Raw genomic sequence first — 14,458 nt, 5'->3', positions numbered from 1 at the left:
ACACTGATCAGTAACTTCAGTGTAGGTCATTATTTTCTGCCTTATCTCACACTCCACCTAGCCATGTTGATGGGACAGTTTCTGTGTTTGCACTGTAAACCATTCCATGAAATTAATGACAGCTGAAAATACTCCTCCCTGTTTGAGGGGGTTAGTTTTAATATGAATCAGTTTAGTGAGGCTGCTTGCAGCATTGCTCACATACAGTGGTCCTAATGAGCTAAAGTGCTTTAGCTGATATGCTAAAGTGCTACCTGAAAAATAGCAGTAGGAGGCAACAATTTCTTATGTCAAAGCTACACAGAGGTAGAGGTTTATGGAACAAACTTCACATGGCCATACCAATTCTTACACGCAGAACGTCTTATGATCACCAGAATAAAAATGAAGAGGCTGAAGAGGTGGTTATTCACCATCCCACAACAAATCAATAACTATGATAATGGCAAGAACACAATCCACAAGGAATAACTTGCAGACCAGGTCTATTTTAATACAATTTATATTTAAAAAAAAAGAAAGGAGGCAGGTCCAGTGGTTAATTTATTTGACAGTGGGAAAATTCTGATTTATAGAATTAAACATTTCAACAATCTACTTTTCTACTGGGTAGCAATTCTACCTGTTCAAGTAAAAAAAAAAAATAATATACTTCCAAATAAGAGAAACTAAGCTGCTGATGAAATAATCTGATAAAAGTTTGTCTCTTTGTTTCTAAAAATGAAACACCCTTAGGCTGTAGCTGTAAAATATTACTAATATTACCAAATTCAGAGAGAACAAACTCATTGCAAAATGCAAAGGGGAAAAGCTGACATAAGACATATATCAAAAAAGAAAGGATTTTTAATTAAAAGAGAGCTGTGGAAATGAATGCTGGTAGATTTAAACTGCTTAAATTAGAAAGGCCATTAAAGAAATGGAAGGTAAGCAAACTGAAGAAGACATTGCTACAAGAAAAAAAACCTCTAGACCTGTAGCTATGTTCTACGTGAAATAAAAAAATTAGAGAAAAAAATATTTAGAAAGAAGGGAACAACATTTTCTAGATAGTCTGAAGCAGGAATGTAAACTTGATAACGACTGAATTGCCTGATAAGCTTTAATACATATCCACTTGTAATTGTCACATTGCCTCCTCTGCAGCAAATACCAACATATTTGGCTCCGTCTCACGGTTCACATTCATAATCACAAAACCAAAACATTCTTTCACAGTCTCAGTACTGACTGAAAATGAAACCAATCAGATTCGAAGATAAATAGGTATCAACATAGTTGAAGTACACTCTGACATTTTAACCAGAAGTATTCCCAAATATTTACTGTGAAAAAGGAGCCAAATAGCCAAAAATGAGAATAGGATAATTAGCCAGAAAGGAATGCTTTTGCAGAGTGATATAAAAGGTAACTTCTTCAGGTGTAATGTACCACCTTGTCTATTGAGTAAATATAGCACACAGCTAATGACTGATCATGCATTGTTACGGTCTTCTGACTCCTTGCTTGTTTGCTGTTTCTTGCCACTTCTTAGCTTATGCTGTAAGCTCCTTTGGATAAGGACTACTTTGTACCTTTATACTACTCATGCTATTACATGTTTACCACAATGCAATTATAAAATAATACAATTTCTAAGTCTGTTGAGCAGTTGAAAGGGAATCAGCTATACACTACCAAAGCAAATCTACTGACATTTTACTGACTAAAAACATATGTCTGCAGCGAGAAGAATGCTCCCTTTTTCTCATATACAGCTTATTCAATGTGAAATTTCATGACACAGCTTTAAGTAAAACATCAGAGAAGCCAGTTAAGCACACAGAAAAATACACGAGTTTGTGTTAGCACAAATAACATAACTGAGCAATAAATTCTATTTATTTTTGTCTTCCCACTTATCTTCAATGCTAATTGTGCCCCTCACATAAAAGTAACACCTGTGTGTACATGTTAAAATCCAATCAATGGACCATATCAACATTAAAGTCACAGCCCACCTCACAGTTCTTGGAAAATGGTCTGCGATGAAGATGCAAGTATAACATTGGCTGGGAACTATCATTATGAGAATTAAACAATAATGCAGGAGAATCTTTTCCTACCTTTCTGCCCCAGGGATAGGACTGCTACTTGCAACAGTACATGAAGATGCAAAACAGCGCTGAAAGGAGGGATCAGTCTGCATGTTGGTCCTCAGCAAAGAAGAGTTAGTGCCCACGGTGCTGTCAGACATCACCATAGAGAGGTTAATGGCTTCCGTGTAACTTTGAGATTCTGCAGCAGAGAAAACAAAGTAAATGCAAATTTAAGAACATGCATTTTTAATGAACTTTGTACTGAAAAAAAAAGTGTTCATAAAATAGTTTGTTTTTCTCTTAGTAAGATTATAAGGAAGAGTTTATGTTTGTTTGAGTAGTAGGTATTATTTCACAAATGCTGATTGCTGATTGCTGAAAACATCCAGCAGGTCAAATAGCAGAGGGAATAGATATAACAGAATTGCTACATTAAAACTGTTTGATCAGTTCTCCAGAATACATTCCCTAACCCTAGAGATGAGAATGGACCAATTGTTCTAAGATGTTTTGCACTTCACAGTCCACAGTGTTAATCAGGTACGTCTAGTCAAGTACATCATTTGCACTTAAAATACCAGTAGAAAATTGGGTGTCCTGGTCCCAGCCACAAGAGAGTTAATTCTTGTAGTATACAGTAGGGGGCATGGACCAGGAGTTATTGTACACCCCCTCATGACACTGGTTGAGGTGGGGTGAAGGGAGTCTCTTCCAGGGAGAAAAGGTCCCTTCTGGTTCACAAAGCATGGCAGAAGGAACAGTGAGGTGGTGGTGGTAGCAAGCTGGAGGGTCTCAGGGTGGGGCCCACTTGCTGAATGGGGCAGGGGACCTGGTGGATAAGGACACAGATGTCATAGAGGTACTCACAATCTCCTTCATATCAGTCCTTAGCAGTAAGACAGACCTTTGGGAGCCTCAAGCCCCTGAGACCATGGGAAAAATCTGCATCAAAACATGCCCTCAGTGGAGGAGGACTAAGCAAAGGAAAATTAAAACAAACTAGACATATTTGAGTCCATTGAGGACTGAGAGGTTGAACATGTAAGAGCTCAGGGAGCTGGTTGATATCCTGCAAGACCACTGTCAATATTCTTTAAAAGGTTTCAATGACTGGGAAAGATTCTTAAGAACAAGAAGGGAGCAAGTATCACTCATTCCTCCACGAAAGGTATGAAGGATGATCCAGGGAATTGCAGGCTACCTTAACATAATCTCAGTCTCTGGAAAGGTGATGGAATAACTAACCCTGGAAACCACTTCCAAACACATGGCAGTAAAAGGACTGAGAGTTGCCAGCATGAATTTACTGGGGAATCATGGGGGGCATTATCATGAATAAAGGGGGAATTATGCATATCCACTGTGATAACTTTCTTCAGTAAACCAGCTAGCTCAGTGGTTACAGAAAGTGCAGTGGATGTTCCTTATCCTGACTGTAGTAATGCTTTTATAGTGATTTTCCACAACATCCTCATAAACATGCTGACAGAACAAGAGTTAGGTAAGTGGAAGTGAAATCTAATAAAAACTGGCTGAGTGTCTGGGCCCAGGGGCTTGTGATCAGGTGCAGAAAGTCCACTAGAAGGCAAATCATAGCATTATACCCCGGGGTTGATACTAGGACCAATAGCCTTCAACATCCTTTATTAACAATGCTGATAATGGGATAAAGTTTCATCAGCAAGTTTTGCAGACAACAGAAAAATGTGGGGAGTCATTGACAAACCAGATGATGTGCTGCTATTTTGATGCGGGAGAAATGGGACAAAAGGAATCTTAAGTTCAACAAGCAGAAATACAAACTCCTGCAACTGAGAAGGAATAATCTGTGGCACCAGCACATGTTGGGGGCTGATTAGCTGGAGACAGCTCTATGGAGAAGGACTTGGTGGTTCTCATGGAGAATGAGCTGACCATGAGCCAGCAGTACAACTCCATGCCAAAGGTGGGCAACAGTACACATCACGAAGTGTTGCCAGCAGGCCAAGGGAGGTCACTGGAGATCCTTCCTCCCTGCTTAGCATTAGAGGCCGCTTATGAAGCTCTGTGCCTACTTACGGGCTCCTCAGTACAAGAGAGATAGGGATTTGCTTGAACAAGTCCAGCACAAGGTCACAAAGACACCATCACTGGGACTGAAGCATCTTTTATAGGAGCAGGGGCTGAGTCCCAGACTGCTGGGACCGTACAGCCTGGAGAAAAGAAAGCTCAGGGGAATATTATCACTGTGTATATAAACCTGATGGGAAGGCATGAAGGTGCCTTCTGCTCACAGGACAAGAAAAGGACACAACTAGGGTTGAAAGTTTAGCAGCACAGAGCAGCACATGGCTTACCTGTTGTGCTGGTTTTGGCCAGGGTAGAGTTAACTTTCTTCACAGTGGCTGGTATGTGGCTGGTTTGGATTTGTGCTTAACACAGTACTGATAGTGCAGAGATATTTTTGTTATTGCTGAGCAGGGCTTACACAGAGCCAAGGCCTTTTCTGCTTCTCTTACTGCCATACTGGCAAGGAAGCTGGGAGTGCATGGGAGGCTGGGAGGAGACACAGCCAGGACAGGTGACCACAAAGGACCAAAGGGATATTCCAGACCATATGACATCACGGTGAGTATACAAAATAGGGAGGGGAAGGAAGAAGGGGAGGACATTTGGAGTGATGGTGTCTGTCTTCCTAAGTGACCATTACAGGTGATAGGCTCTGCTCTCTTAGGGATGGCTGAACATCTGGCTGGTCATGGGAAGGAGTAAATTAATTCCTTGTTTTGTGTTGCTTTTGTGGGGCTCTGGCTTTCTCTCTTTAGCTGTGTTCATCTCAACCCATGAGTTTTCTATCTTTTACCCTTCCAATTCTCTCCCCAATCCTAGAGGTAGGAGAGCAAGTGAGCAACTGCACTGGGCTTGGCTGCTGACTAGGCTTAAACCATGAAACCTGTGCAGCTACAGTTTTCAGGCGTGACTTTGTCCACACAGACAAAGAAGCAAAACAACTGTAACCTTTATTTTCTAATAGCCTGCAAACAGCATCAGAGTCACTGGTACCTAAACTGACTGAAATATGAAATATGTTCAACTTAGTTATACTGGACATAAATATTACAGGATATAGTTAAACAGATGCATTTAGATGAGGAATAATGTGGATGTTATTACTGCAGAGCTTTATACAGAAACAGTTTCACCTCATTTTTTAGAGGTATATTTAAATGTAATCCCCATTAGAGCTTAACAGGTTATTTAATTATTCTGTATTAGTATTAAAAAGTCAACACCTGTTCACATAGGTCCAGGCTCAACCACACTGTTTTCCATGACAGAAGACTATATTACAAATGGCCAGGCACCTGAATAGCTTCATTCACCTGAATAGTCCTACTGACCTCAACACCACAGGACTGAAACCCAGTAAGATAATCACAGATGAAACAATCTCTAATTACTGTCTCTTGAGTTGATACACTTCCAAAGAATAAGGGAGGGGAAAAAAGAATCCAAACACAAGGAAGTCAGGGAACAATTCCATTCTTACAGAATTAAGATCACACTAATGCATCTTTTCCATAAGGAAATCTTCCTAATGTAAAAAGTCACAGAAAACAAGTTAAAATTAATATTGTTTTTCCTTCAATTCGTGGCAGAACTTGGTTCTGCTATTACTTGAATGAGAAGTGTGCAAAGTACTCAAAAGATATGTCTGAGACAAGAAAATCTGAAAGTTAGTGCCCTGATTATAAACCATCTGAACTCATCACTTAGCACACACTGTACAGAGCAAACATTTAATTGGATGAGGGAAACAGAAAACTGCCTTTTAACAGAAACTGTCTTTTAACTATAACATTATTTTAACTTTATTCATAACAGCTATAGAAGTGTAGTTTAAGAAAGTACTGCAGAAATGTTTAGTGTGGAAGAGCTACAGAAATCTGAATCTGTCTTTATCTACCAGATCAGCTAGATTACAGTCATCTCACACTGGTGCAAAAAGAGTCAGAAAAGCTGGCTGCACAAACCCATGTTGGTCAAATTGATATATGTATGAAAACTACTAGAGTCTCCCCAGAAACACAACTTTGAGAAATCTCCAGACATCAGCATCTGACAAAGTATCTCAAGTGCAACAGGCATCTCATGTCTGCACACAAACTTGCCCAGATACTTCCCAATTACAGTAGTTTCACAAATACAAGCCGCACGGATTATAAGCCGCACTTCCAGTGCCTCGACAATGTTGCTGTCTTTGTCAATAGATAAGCCGCACCCCGAATATTAGCCGCACTTTCGTTCGTCGCGAGAATCCGTGCGCAGCTTTCACAAATTGGCCAATTAGTAACAGGATCGCGGCATAGCGGGCTTTACTGGCTCGGGGCGGGGCCAGGCAGGCTCGGCCCGCTCATGGTTGCCGACGGGGCCGGGTGGCCCAGCTCAGCGCCACGGCTCGGCGGGGCTGGCCGGGTGGTGCTGCCGCTGCCGCCAGGTTCGCTGGCCCCCCTCTCCCGTCAGCACCGCCCCGCTGCCGCGTTCGCTCACCCGGCTGGCAGGGCTGCCGCCGCCGCCGCCAGGCTCGCCGCCCGCCCCGCGTCGCGTTCGCTCGCCCGGCCGGCGGGCTGCCGCCGCCGCCGGGCTCGCCGCCCGCCCCGCGCCGCGTTCGCTCGCCCGGCCGGCGGGCTGCCGCCGCCGCCTCCAGGCTCGCCGGCCGCCCCCTCCCGTCTGCACCGCCGCCGCGTTTCCTCGCCCTGGCCGGCACTGCAGGCCCCCGCACCGCCGGGCTCCCCCACGCTGCTGGCCCCGATTCTGCTGGGCTTCCCCCGCTGCCAGGCAGCCCCACCCGCCGGCCTTCCTGCTTCTGCCATGCTCCCCTGCACTGCTAGCCCCAGTTCTCCTGGGCTCCCCCGCCCTGCTGGCCCGGGCTCTGCCGCCCCCCTGCTGGCTCAGGCTCTGCCGCCCGCCCCCCACACTGCTGGCCCCGCCTCTGCCAGGCTTTCCCACCTCTGCCGGGGCCGGCCGGGCTCCAGCTTGGCTTGGGGCTGCCGCGGGCTCTCACTTCTGTGTTGGCAGCTTCTAGAATTTTGTTAATGTATTAGCTGCCCCGGAATATTGGCCGCACTTCCGTGTTTCCACCAAAATTTTGGTCAAATTGGTGCGGCTTGTATTCGTGAAATTACTGTACACTGCAGGTTGACATGATTCTGCTTCTGAATATGAGAGGTTAATGCATTCCCCACAGGAAAAGGAATTACAATCCCAAGCTTATCTCCATATGCTTACTTGTTTTCATGCCTCTGTGTCTGTTCTCTTGATACCAGACTATACAGGAGAGTCTCTGGAATCCAGATACCAAGAGTCTGGGGGCAAGGAGGGGAGTGGCAGTCCTTCTGAAATAGCTTAAAATCTCCCACTCTAGTATGATCTCAACTACGTGCATAAGACTTAATGGATTTACACAGCAAATTCCACTCCTTCTTCCACAGCACTTGCTTGAATAAAGGGACCAAGGCTTGATTTTTCCCTGTTTCAGGCCTTGAATTGTTGCTATTACTTTTAGAGCTGCATACACTGCAGGAGAGAAGGCCCACCGTCATGCTCACAGATGCATTTCACACCCTATTTTCACAGGTGTAAAGCTCTAAAGGTGTAAAGCCACCGCCAGCCAGGTATGTAAACTGCAGAAAAAAAACACAAAATCGGTACAACTCTTCCCAGGCTAGAAACAAGTATATCTTAATGGAAGTTCCCATGAAAGCAGCCTTGTTTTTACTTCAATTAAAAACAAACCTGCTGGATATTTCAGCTATGTCCTCTCATTGATGCAGAGCTCACTGGTCAGTTCTAACCCTTTATCTCACTGAAACAATAACTCTGCAATTTCATTGTTTCTACAGAATTAACTAGCCTGGAATATCTGACAGAAAGGAAAGCATCAGTGCTTCTTAGTTCAGGCCCCTACCATGCCATTTAGCTGTGAAAACACTGACAATGTAAAAGTGCAGCTCCCTGCTTCAAGAAGCGACATGACAAAGCCAAGATCATTCATGTTTTCAATCATTCATTTCTTCATGCACCCAGGTCAGACCTACATTTACTATCAGTGATCATCGACTTAAAAGGCAAGACCTTAGAAAGGAGCTGAACTCTTTGTACCATACACTACTGAAAAATGACATTAAGAAATAAAATGAATACTCATTGTGCCATCATGGAAGGCAGAAAAATACCCAGCTCACTCTTCTATTTAGCAGCAGCAGGTAAAACCAGTAGAAGTTGCAGGCTTTTTTCAGTTGCAAGCACGAACTGCTGGGTGTGCCAATGACACAGCCATATAAATTAAGATCTTACAGATTAACCCATATTTTGATCCACTAAAATTGTTGAAACAAAGAAGAAAAAGGAACCCATCCCCCACCCAAAAAAAATCTCAAACCCACCACAAAAAAACAAAACAAAAAACCAAACCAAAACAAAACAAACCTACAAAAGAAAAAATGCAGAGTAGCTTAACCCACACCATGGTCCAGATAAAAGACAGGTAACAACATTCCTTTTCTTTTCTTGCAGCAGCTGAAGGGTAAAATCACCTCATGCCTTTAGAGACAATTATCCAAAAATAGCAGGGAAGTAAAAGCAGTCATTTCACTACCATACCTTGTATTTTAGGTTCTCATACATTTCAAACTTTGTAGTCCTTTTCATGAGAAGGTGAGAGTTCATGTGGATCATATCAGCTTGAAAACTCAAGTGAACATCCTCAGTTACATCTTTTGGGGAAAGGAAGCTTTAAGTCAGTGTTCTGCTTCCAAAGCGCTGAGCTCACTACCTCACAACTATCTGAGGCTTGCATAAAAGCCGAATGGACAGAGAAAATCATACCGCTTTGAAGTAAGCCCAAGTAATGGCCCACTTGAGCCAGTTAACAAACTAACACTTTTCCAAGTCTATTTGCACTGTAAGATTCTTATGGGTTATCCACCTTCCCTTTCACTCCCTTGCTTTTCCAAATACAATGGTGCCAAAAATAGTAAGAGAGATCAAAAGCCTCTCTTGCTTTCAGTCAAAGTACTAACTTTACTGAAATTCTAACCTTTTAAACTTGTTACATTCTGCTCTCAATTTCACAAAAATACAGTGAAACAAATTATTCCCTTATATGAAACCCATCAACTTTGGTCACACTTCCTTTTCACAAAGAAAATTTTCACAAGGCTATTCCATGCAGGGAATGGAATAACTTTATTGTGCCTTTTGCACAGTACATGCTTTCCTATTCAACGTAAGTAGTTCCACTTCTCATTTAGGAGTACATGTCATGTACCAACATGGAGACACCTGTGGTTCCCACACTCCCCGAAAACCCACCAATATCAAGTGGAGAAAATGTGACAGGATTTTTCATGTCTGTGAAGGAAAAGACAAAATTAACTATTGCTTGGAGATTCTGCTAATGCCTGTTTTGACCAACTCTCTATTCAAGTAATTAGTCAGGCTGAACCTGGGGCAAGTCATTAAGACAGTGGCTCTAGCATCCAGGTATTAATCTCTCTGCACAAAAAACAGTCAGCTTCACCTGCTTTATCTGAGAAGAATCTCAGTGGAATATGTATTACATGCTTGAGTATTAGAGAAAATACAACAATAGAGTGGCTGACAACCTCAGAAATAAAACAGCACATCTGGAGAGGCAGTAAAGTATTTCTCAGAGACATTTATTTGGTGGAAGAAAAAACATATTCAAGAGTTAGAACCCAAACTGCTAGTAATTAAATGTAATGTACACTACAGTACCGAAGGTTTTTAACTTCAGGAAATTATTTATCGTGTGCATTTAGAAAGCATTCATTGTCTTTTGGGAGCCTTTCAAATGTATTTAGAATTTTTTTTTAAATCGTTCTTGTCTTATGCCCTAAAGAGAGTTGTAAATCATCCATGTGGTCCCTTGAGGAAATATCCTTGGCAAAGCAGTCCTCCCCAGGAAGCACAGGGTAAGGAAGGCTGGCACTTCACCACTGCCAGGGCAGACTCTGCTGGCAAGATGCATGACAGAACTGGGAGCGTATTGGTACATTCCTGTGTTCTGCAACTTCTAGTTCCCCATAATAGCCTGCCAGTAACAGCCAAACGCAGCCTCTGAAGCTATGCCAGGTGTCAGCTTATTTCCAGGCAACCACAGGCTGACACAATTAACTGCACTTACCCTCTGCCCCCTCTGCACATCGGTCAGAACCAAAAGGATGATTTACCAGACCATACATTATCGCACCCTAAAGCCCTAAAGCTTGCACTATATGGCTTCTTTTCTGAGAAAATAGCTAGACTGTTTTACAGGTAACTTGGTATCATACATTCATTCAAACACCATGTTGTGGGTTGGCGAGGTTTAGAAATTTTTCCCATTATTATGTTAAGCTAGCCGGGATGGCTCTCCTATTAGCCGTTAAGAGCTGGAGATAAAGGACTGCTGAAGCAATGATGGCCCATTAGGGAAAGGTGGAGTCCTGCTTTTGTGTTCCGCAAGTAAGAGGACACTGGGGGTAGGAGAACTACACAGCTCGCCGGCCGAACTGGAGGAGAGAGGTTCCGTTTCTCCTGTTGGGATCAGGCTTCTTGGATTTGGACTGCTAAAGCTTTCTGCTAGCTCTGAACAACTGGGAACTGGGACGCCCACGGTGAGCAGAGTTTCCTTCCTCTCACCCTTTTCCTCCACCTGGGGTGGTGAGGCCACCTGGCCCCCTCCCCTGCCCCTGCAGCAGCCGCGACTAAGAAGCCGCCCGCCCTGGTCCATCGGAGAGCCATCGGTGACTGAAAAAAAAGGGATTGGGACTGAATTCCGTTCTGTTCTGTCACTGTTTTTTTTTCTTTCGTATAGCTGATGCTGTTTTTGTTTGTCTTATAAATATTTCAGTAAAGAACTGTTATTCCCAACCTATACCTTTTTTTTGTGCCTGCGAGTTCCTGAATTCCCTTTTCCTGGTAATACTGTCCCTTTAAACCGGGACAGATCTTGGCGCCCAACGTGGGGCACGAGGTTAAGGAATAACAGTTCTTCGGTTGCCTGAGACTGGTTTTTTTTTTTGTGTGCTAGCAACATGTGGTCCAGTTTAATCTGGTTTGGGCTGCACGTGTTCATACATGTATATCTCCCATTTGCAAACCCTTACATAAGCATGGGCCCTGTAACTAAGGCTACTGTAACTGTTATCGAACTTGCTTTATGGGTTGATAAGGTGAGGAATTCATGGATTTTTAACTTCCTTTGGACGGCGGGTACATGGATTCAGGGATACCACACACTAAATGCATGTTTTTGGGATTACTTTAATAATGGCACCTACTGTGAGGGAATAACACCAGGGGAAATTTTCTCCCAACCCCTCACCCAAACTTTTGGGTCTACCCCACCAGTTTTTGAAGGGTTCAGATTTCCTCTGAATGCTAATGATATCGTACAGTGGCTGGTGTTACTGATAGGCTTGTCCTATTTAACATTAAGAGATAACGGGGGATTGAGCTGGATAACAACTCTGATACCTACTCCAGGAAATAGGGATGGTGCTGCAGACATTGACCCTGCCCCAGAGACTAGGGATGCTGCCACAGAGCCTGACCCTGCCCCAGAGACTAGGGATGCTGCCACAGAGCCTGACCCTGCCCCAGAGACTAGGGATGCTGCCACAGAACCTGACCCTGCCCCAGAGACTAGGGATGCTGCCACAGAACCTGACCCTGCCCCAAAGACTAGGGATGCTGCCCCAGAGCCTGACCCTGCCCCACAGCCCACCTCAGAAAGAAACCAGCCGGAGTGGGTGGGGCTTCTAGTGAAGGAGATACGTGAGATGGGCCAGATGATGAAGGAGTACCTCTCCCCAGCTGGTGACAAGCCCTGCCATAAAGGGGGAGAATCCAGTGATGCTGTAGTGGAACCCATAGGTGTTACACCTGCCCAGGGTCCAGCTGAATTGCAAGGGCACTCACAGCCAGCAGCAGTCGCCCCTGTAGAAACTAGGAAGTCTAAAATGAAAACAAGGCACCTAGACAAAGAGGACCAGAGAGGAGGGCCCTCACAACCAGCAGGGGAGCCAGAGGTTGAAATCATCACTGAGTCCCTGTCTTATGAAAATCTCCGCAATCTGCGGAAAGATATTGCACGACGGGGCCGGGAGGCTTTGACAACTTGGTTAGTTCGGGTCTGGGACCTTATGGGTACAGGTGTGCACTTGGATGGTACAGAGGCAAGGAATTTGGGATCCTTGTCCCAGGACTCAGGTGTGGACCAAATATTCGTAAGGGAGCCAGGCCCACTTCCCCTCTGGGAGCGGCTTTTAATGAGTGTAAGAGAGAGGTTTGTCAACAAAGAAAGAATGCAGGAGTACCATAATAGAATGCATTGGAAAACCGTTGAGGAAGGGATTCAACAGCTGAGAGAGGTGGCGGTACTGGAGGTACTCTTTGGGAGGGATGGACAGCATGACAATGACCCTGACAAGGTCAGGTGCACAGGTCACATGCTGTGGAACCTGGCAAACCGAGGGCCATCTCAATACACCACCTTCATTGCAATGATTAATGCTGATGAGCACCGAGAAACAGTGAGCTCTGTTGCTAACAAGCTTAGGGATTTTCACAGTATGATGAATGGCGTAGTGCAGGCCCAGGTTTCTTCCGTGGTCCAGGAGATGAGGGGGATGAGGGAGGAGATCAGGGAGGTGAGGGGGATGAGAGGTGACATAAGTGAGATGAGGGAGGAGATCAGGAAGATCAAAGCAGCACCAGTGCGAGCCTCATACCCCAAGGTTACAGCCCCACGCCCCTCAGCTAGTGGAAGAGGGTACACCCCACGAGCTGACCTATGGTTTTTCCTGCGTGACCATGGGGAAGACATGGGAAAATGGGATGGGAAACCCACTTCTGTCTTGGCAGCACGGGTGCGTCAACTCAGGGAGGGAAATGCTAACCGAGGGAGCTACACTAAAGTGAAGGTAGCCTCAACCTCCCATGACCAAGGTGCTGGGCATTACAGAAGGGAGGATGATCTGTCAGACCCACTTGAAGGAACCTCCACTATGTATGTTCAGGAAAGGAGTAATAGCCAGGGCTAGAGGGGCCCTGCCTCTAGCCAGGGAGAGGCACGGGATAACAGAGTCTATTGGATGGTGTGGGTCTGATGGCCTGGCACATCAGAACCACAAGAATACAGGGTATTAGTTGATACTGGTTCACAATGCACTCTAATACCATCAGAACATGTGGGGGAAGAGCGTGTTTCCATTGTTGGGGTGACGGGGGGATCACAGGAATTGTCTTTGCTGGAAGCTGAGGTGAGCCTGACAGGAGAGGGGTGGCAGAAACATCCGATTGTAACTGGCCCAGAGGCACCGCCCATTCTAGGCATAGACTTTCTCAGGAGTGGCTACTACAAAGACCCAAAGGGATACAGATGGGCTTTTGGAATAGCTGCTGTAGTGGCAGAGGGCATTAAGCAGTTGAACACCTTGCCTGGACTGTCAGAAAACCCATCTGCAGTGGGACTCCTGAAGGTGGAAGAGCAACGAGTGCCAATTGCCACCTCAACAGTGCACCGCCGGCAGTACCGGACGAATCGAGATGCTGTGATCCCCATCCACAAGATGATCCGTGAGCTGGAGAGCCAAGGGGTGGTCAGCAAAACCCACTCACCCTTCAACAGCCCCATCTGGCCCGTGCGCAAGTCTGATGGAGAATGGAGATTGACTGTGGACTATCGTGCGTTGAACGAAGTGACTCCACCGCTGAGCGCTGCCGTGCCGGACATGCTGGAACTCCAGTACGAGCTGGAGTCCAAGGCAGCAAGGTGGTATGCCACCATTGACATTGCCAACGCATTTTTCTCCATTCCCCTGGCAGCAGAGTGCAGGCCTCAGTTTGCCTTTACATGGAGGGGCGTGCAGTACACCTGGAATCGTCTGCCCCAGGAGTGGAAACACAGCCCCACCATCTGTCATGGACTGATCCAGGCTGCACTGGAAAAGGGTGAGGCTCCAGAACACCTGCAATACATAGATGACATCATTGTGTGGGGGAACACGGCAGTGGAGGTATTTGAGAAAGGAGAAAAGATCATCCAGATTCTGCTGAGAGCCGGCTTTGCCATTAAAAAGAGCAAAGTCAAAGGACCTGCCCGAGAGATCCAGTTCCTGGGAGTAAAGTGGCAAGATGGACGGCGCCAGATCCCCACTGAGGTCATCAATAAGATCACCGCAATGTCTCCACCAACCAGCAAGAAGGAAACACAAGCTTTCCTAGGTGCCATAGGCTTTTGGAGAATGCACATTCCTGAGTACAGCCAGATTGTGAGCCCTCTCTACCTGGTCACCCGTAAGAAGAACGATTTCCACTGGGGTGCTGAGCAA

The 14,458-nt window shown here is 45.2% G+C and overlaps 1 protein-coding gene across 6 annotated transcripts in view; it reads right to left on the bottom strand.

The window, feature by feature from the left end:
- TNS3 (tensin 3) overlaps positions 1–14,458 on the bottom strand; it is a 232,374-nt gene that overhangs the window by 24,380 nt on the left and 193,536 nt on the right. For all 6 annotated transcript variants that reach the window (XM_033053244.2, XM_033053252.2, XM_033053260.2 and 3 more), the window contains one exon: positions 2,106–2,277. In XM_033053244.2, coding sequence (XP_032909135.1) covers positions 2,106–2,277 — 172 coding nt within the window. The remainder of the gene's footprint in view (positions 1–2,105; positions 2,278–14,458) is intronic.

This window comes from Catharus ustulatus, chromosome 1 (genome assembly GCF_009819885.2).
Source record: "Catharus ustulatus isolate bCatUst1 chromosome 1, bCatUst1.pri.v2, whole genome shotgun sequence".
NCBI classification, from domain to species: Eukaryota; Metazoa; Chordata; class Aves; order Passeriformes; family Turdidae; genus Catharus; species Catharus ustulatus.
This window is presented reverse-complemented; position numbering and strand designations above follow the sequence as displayed.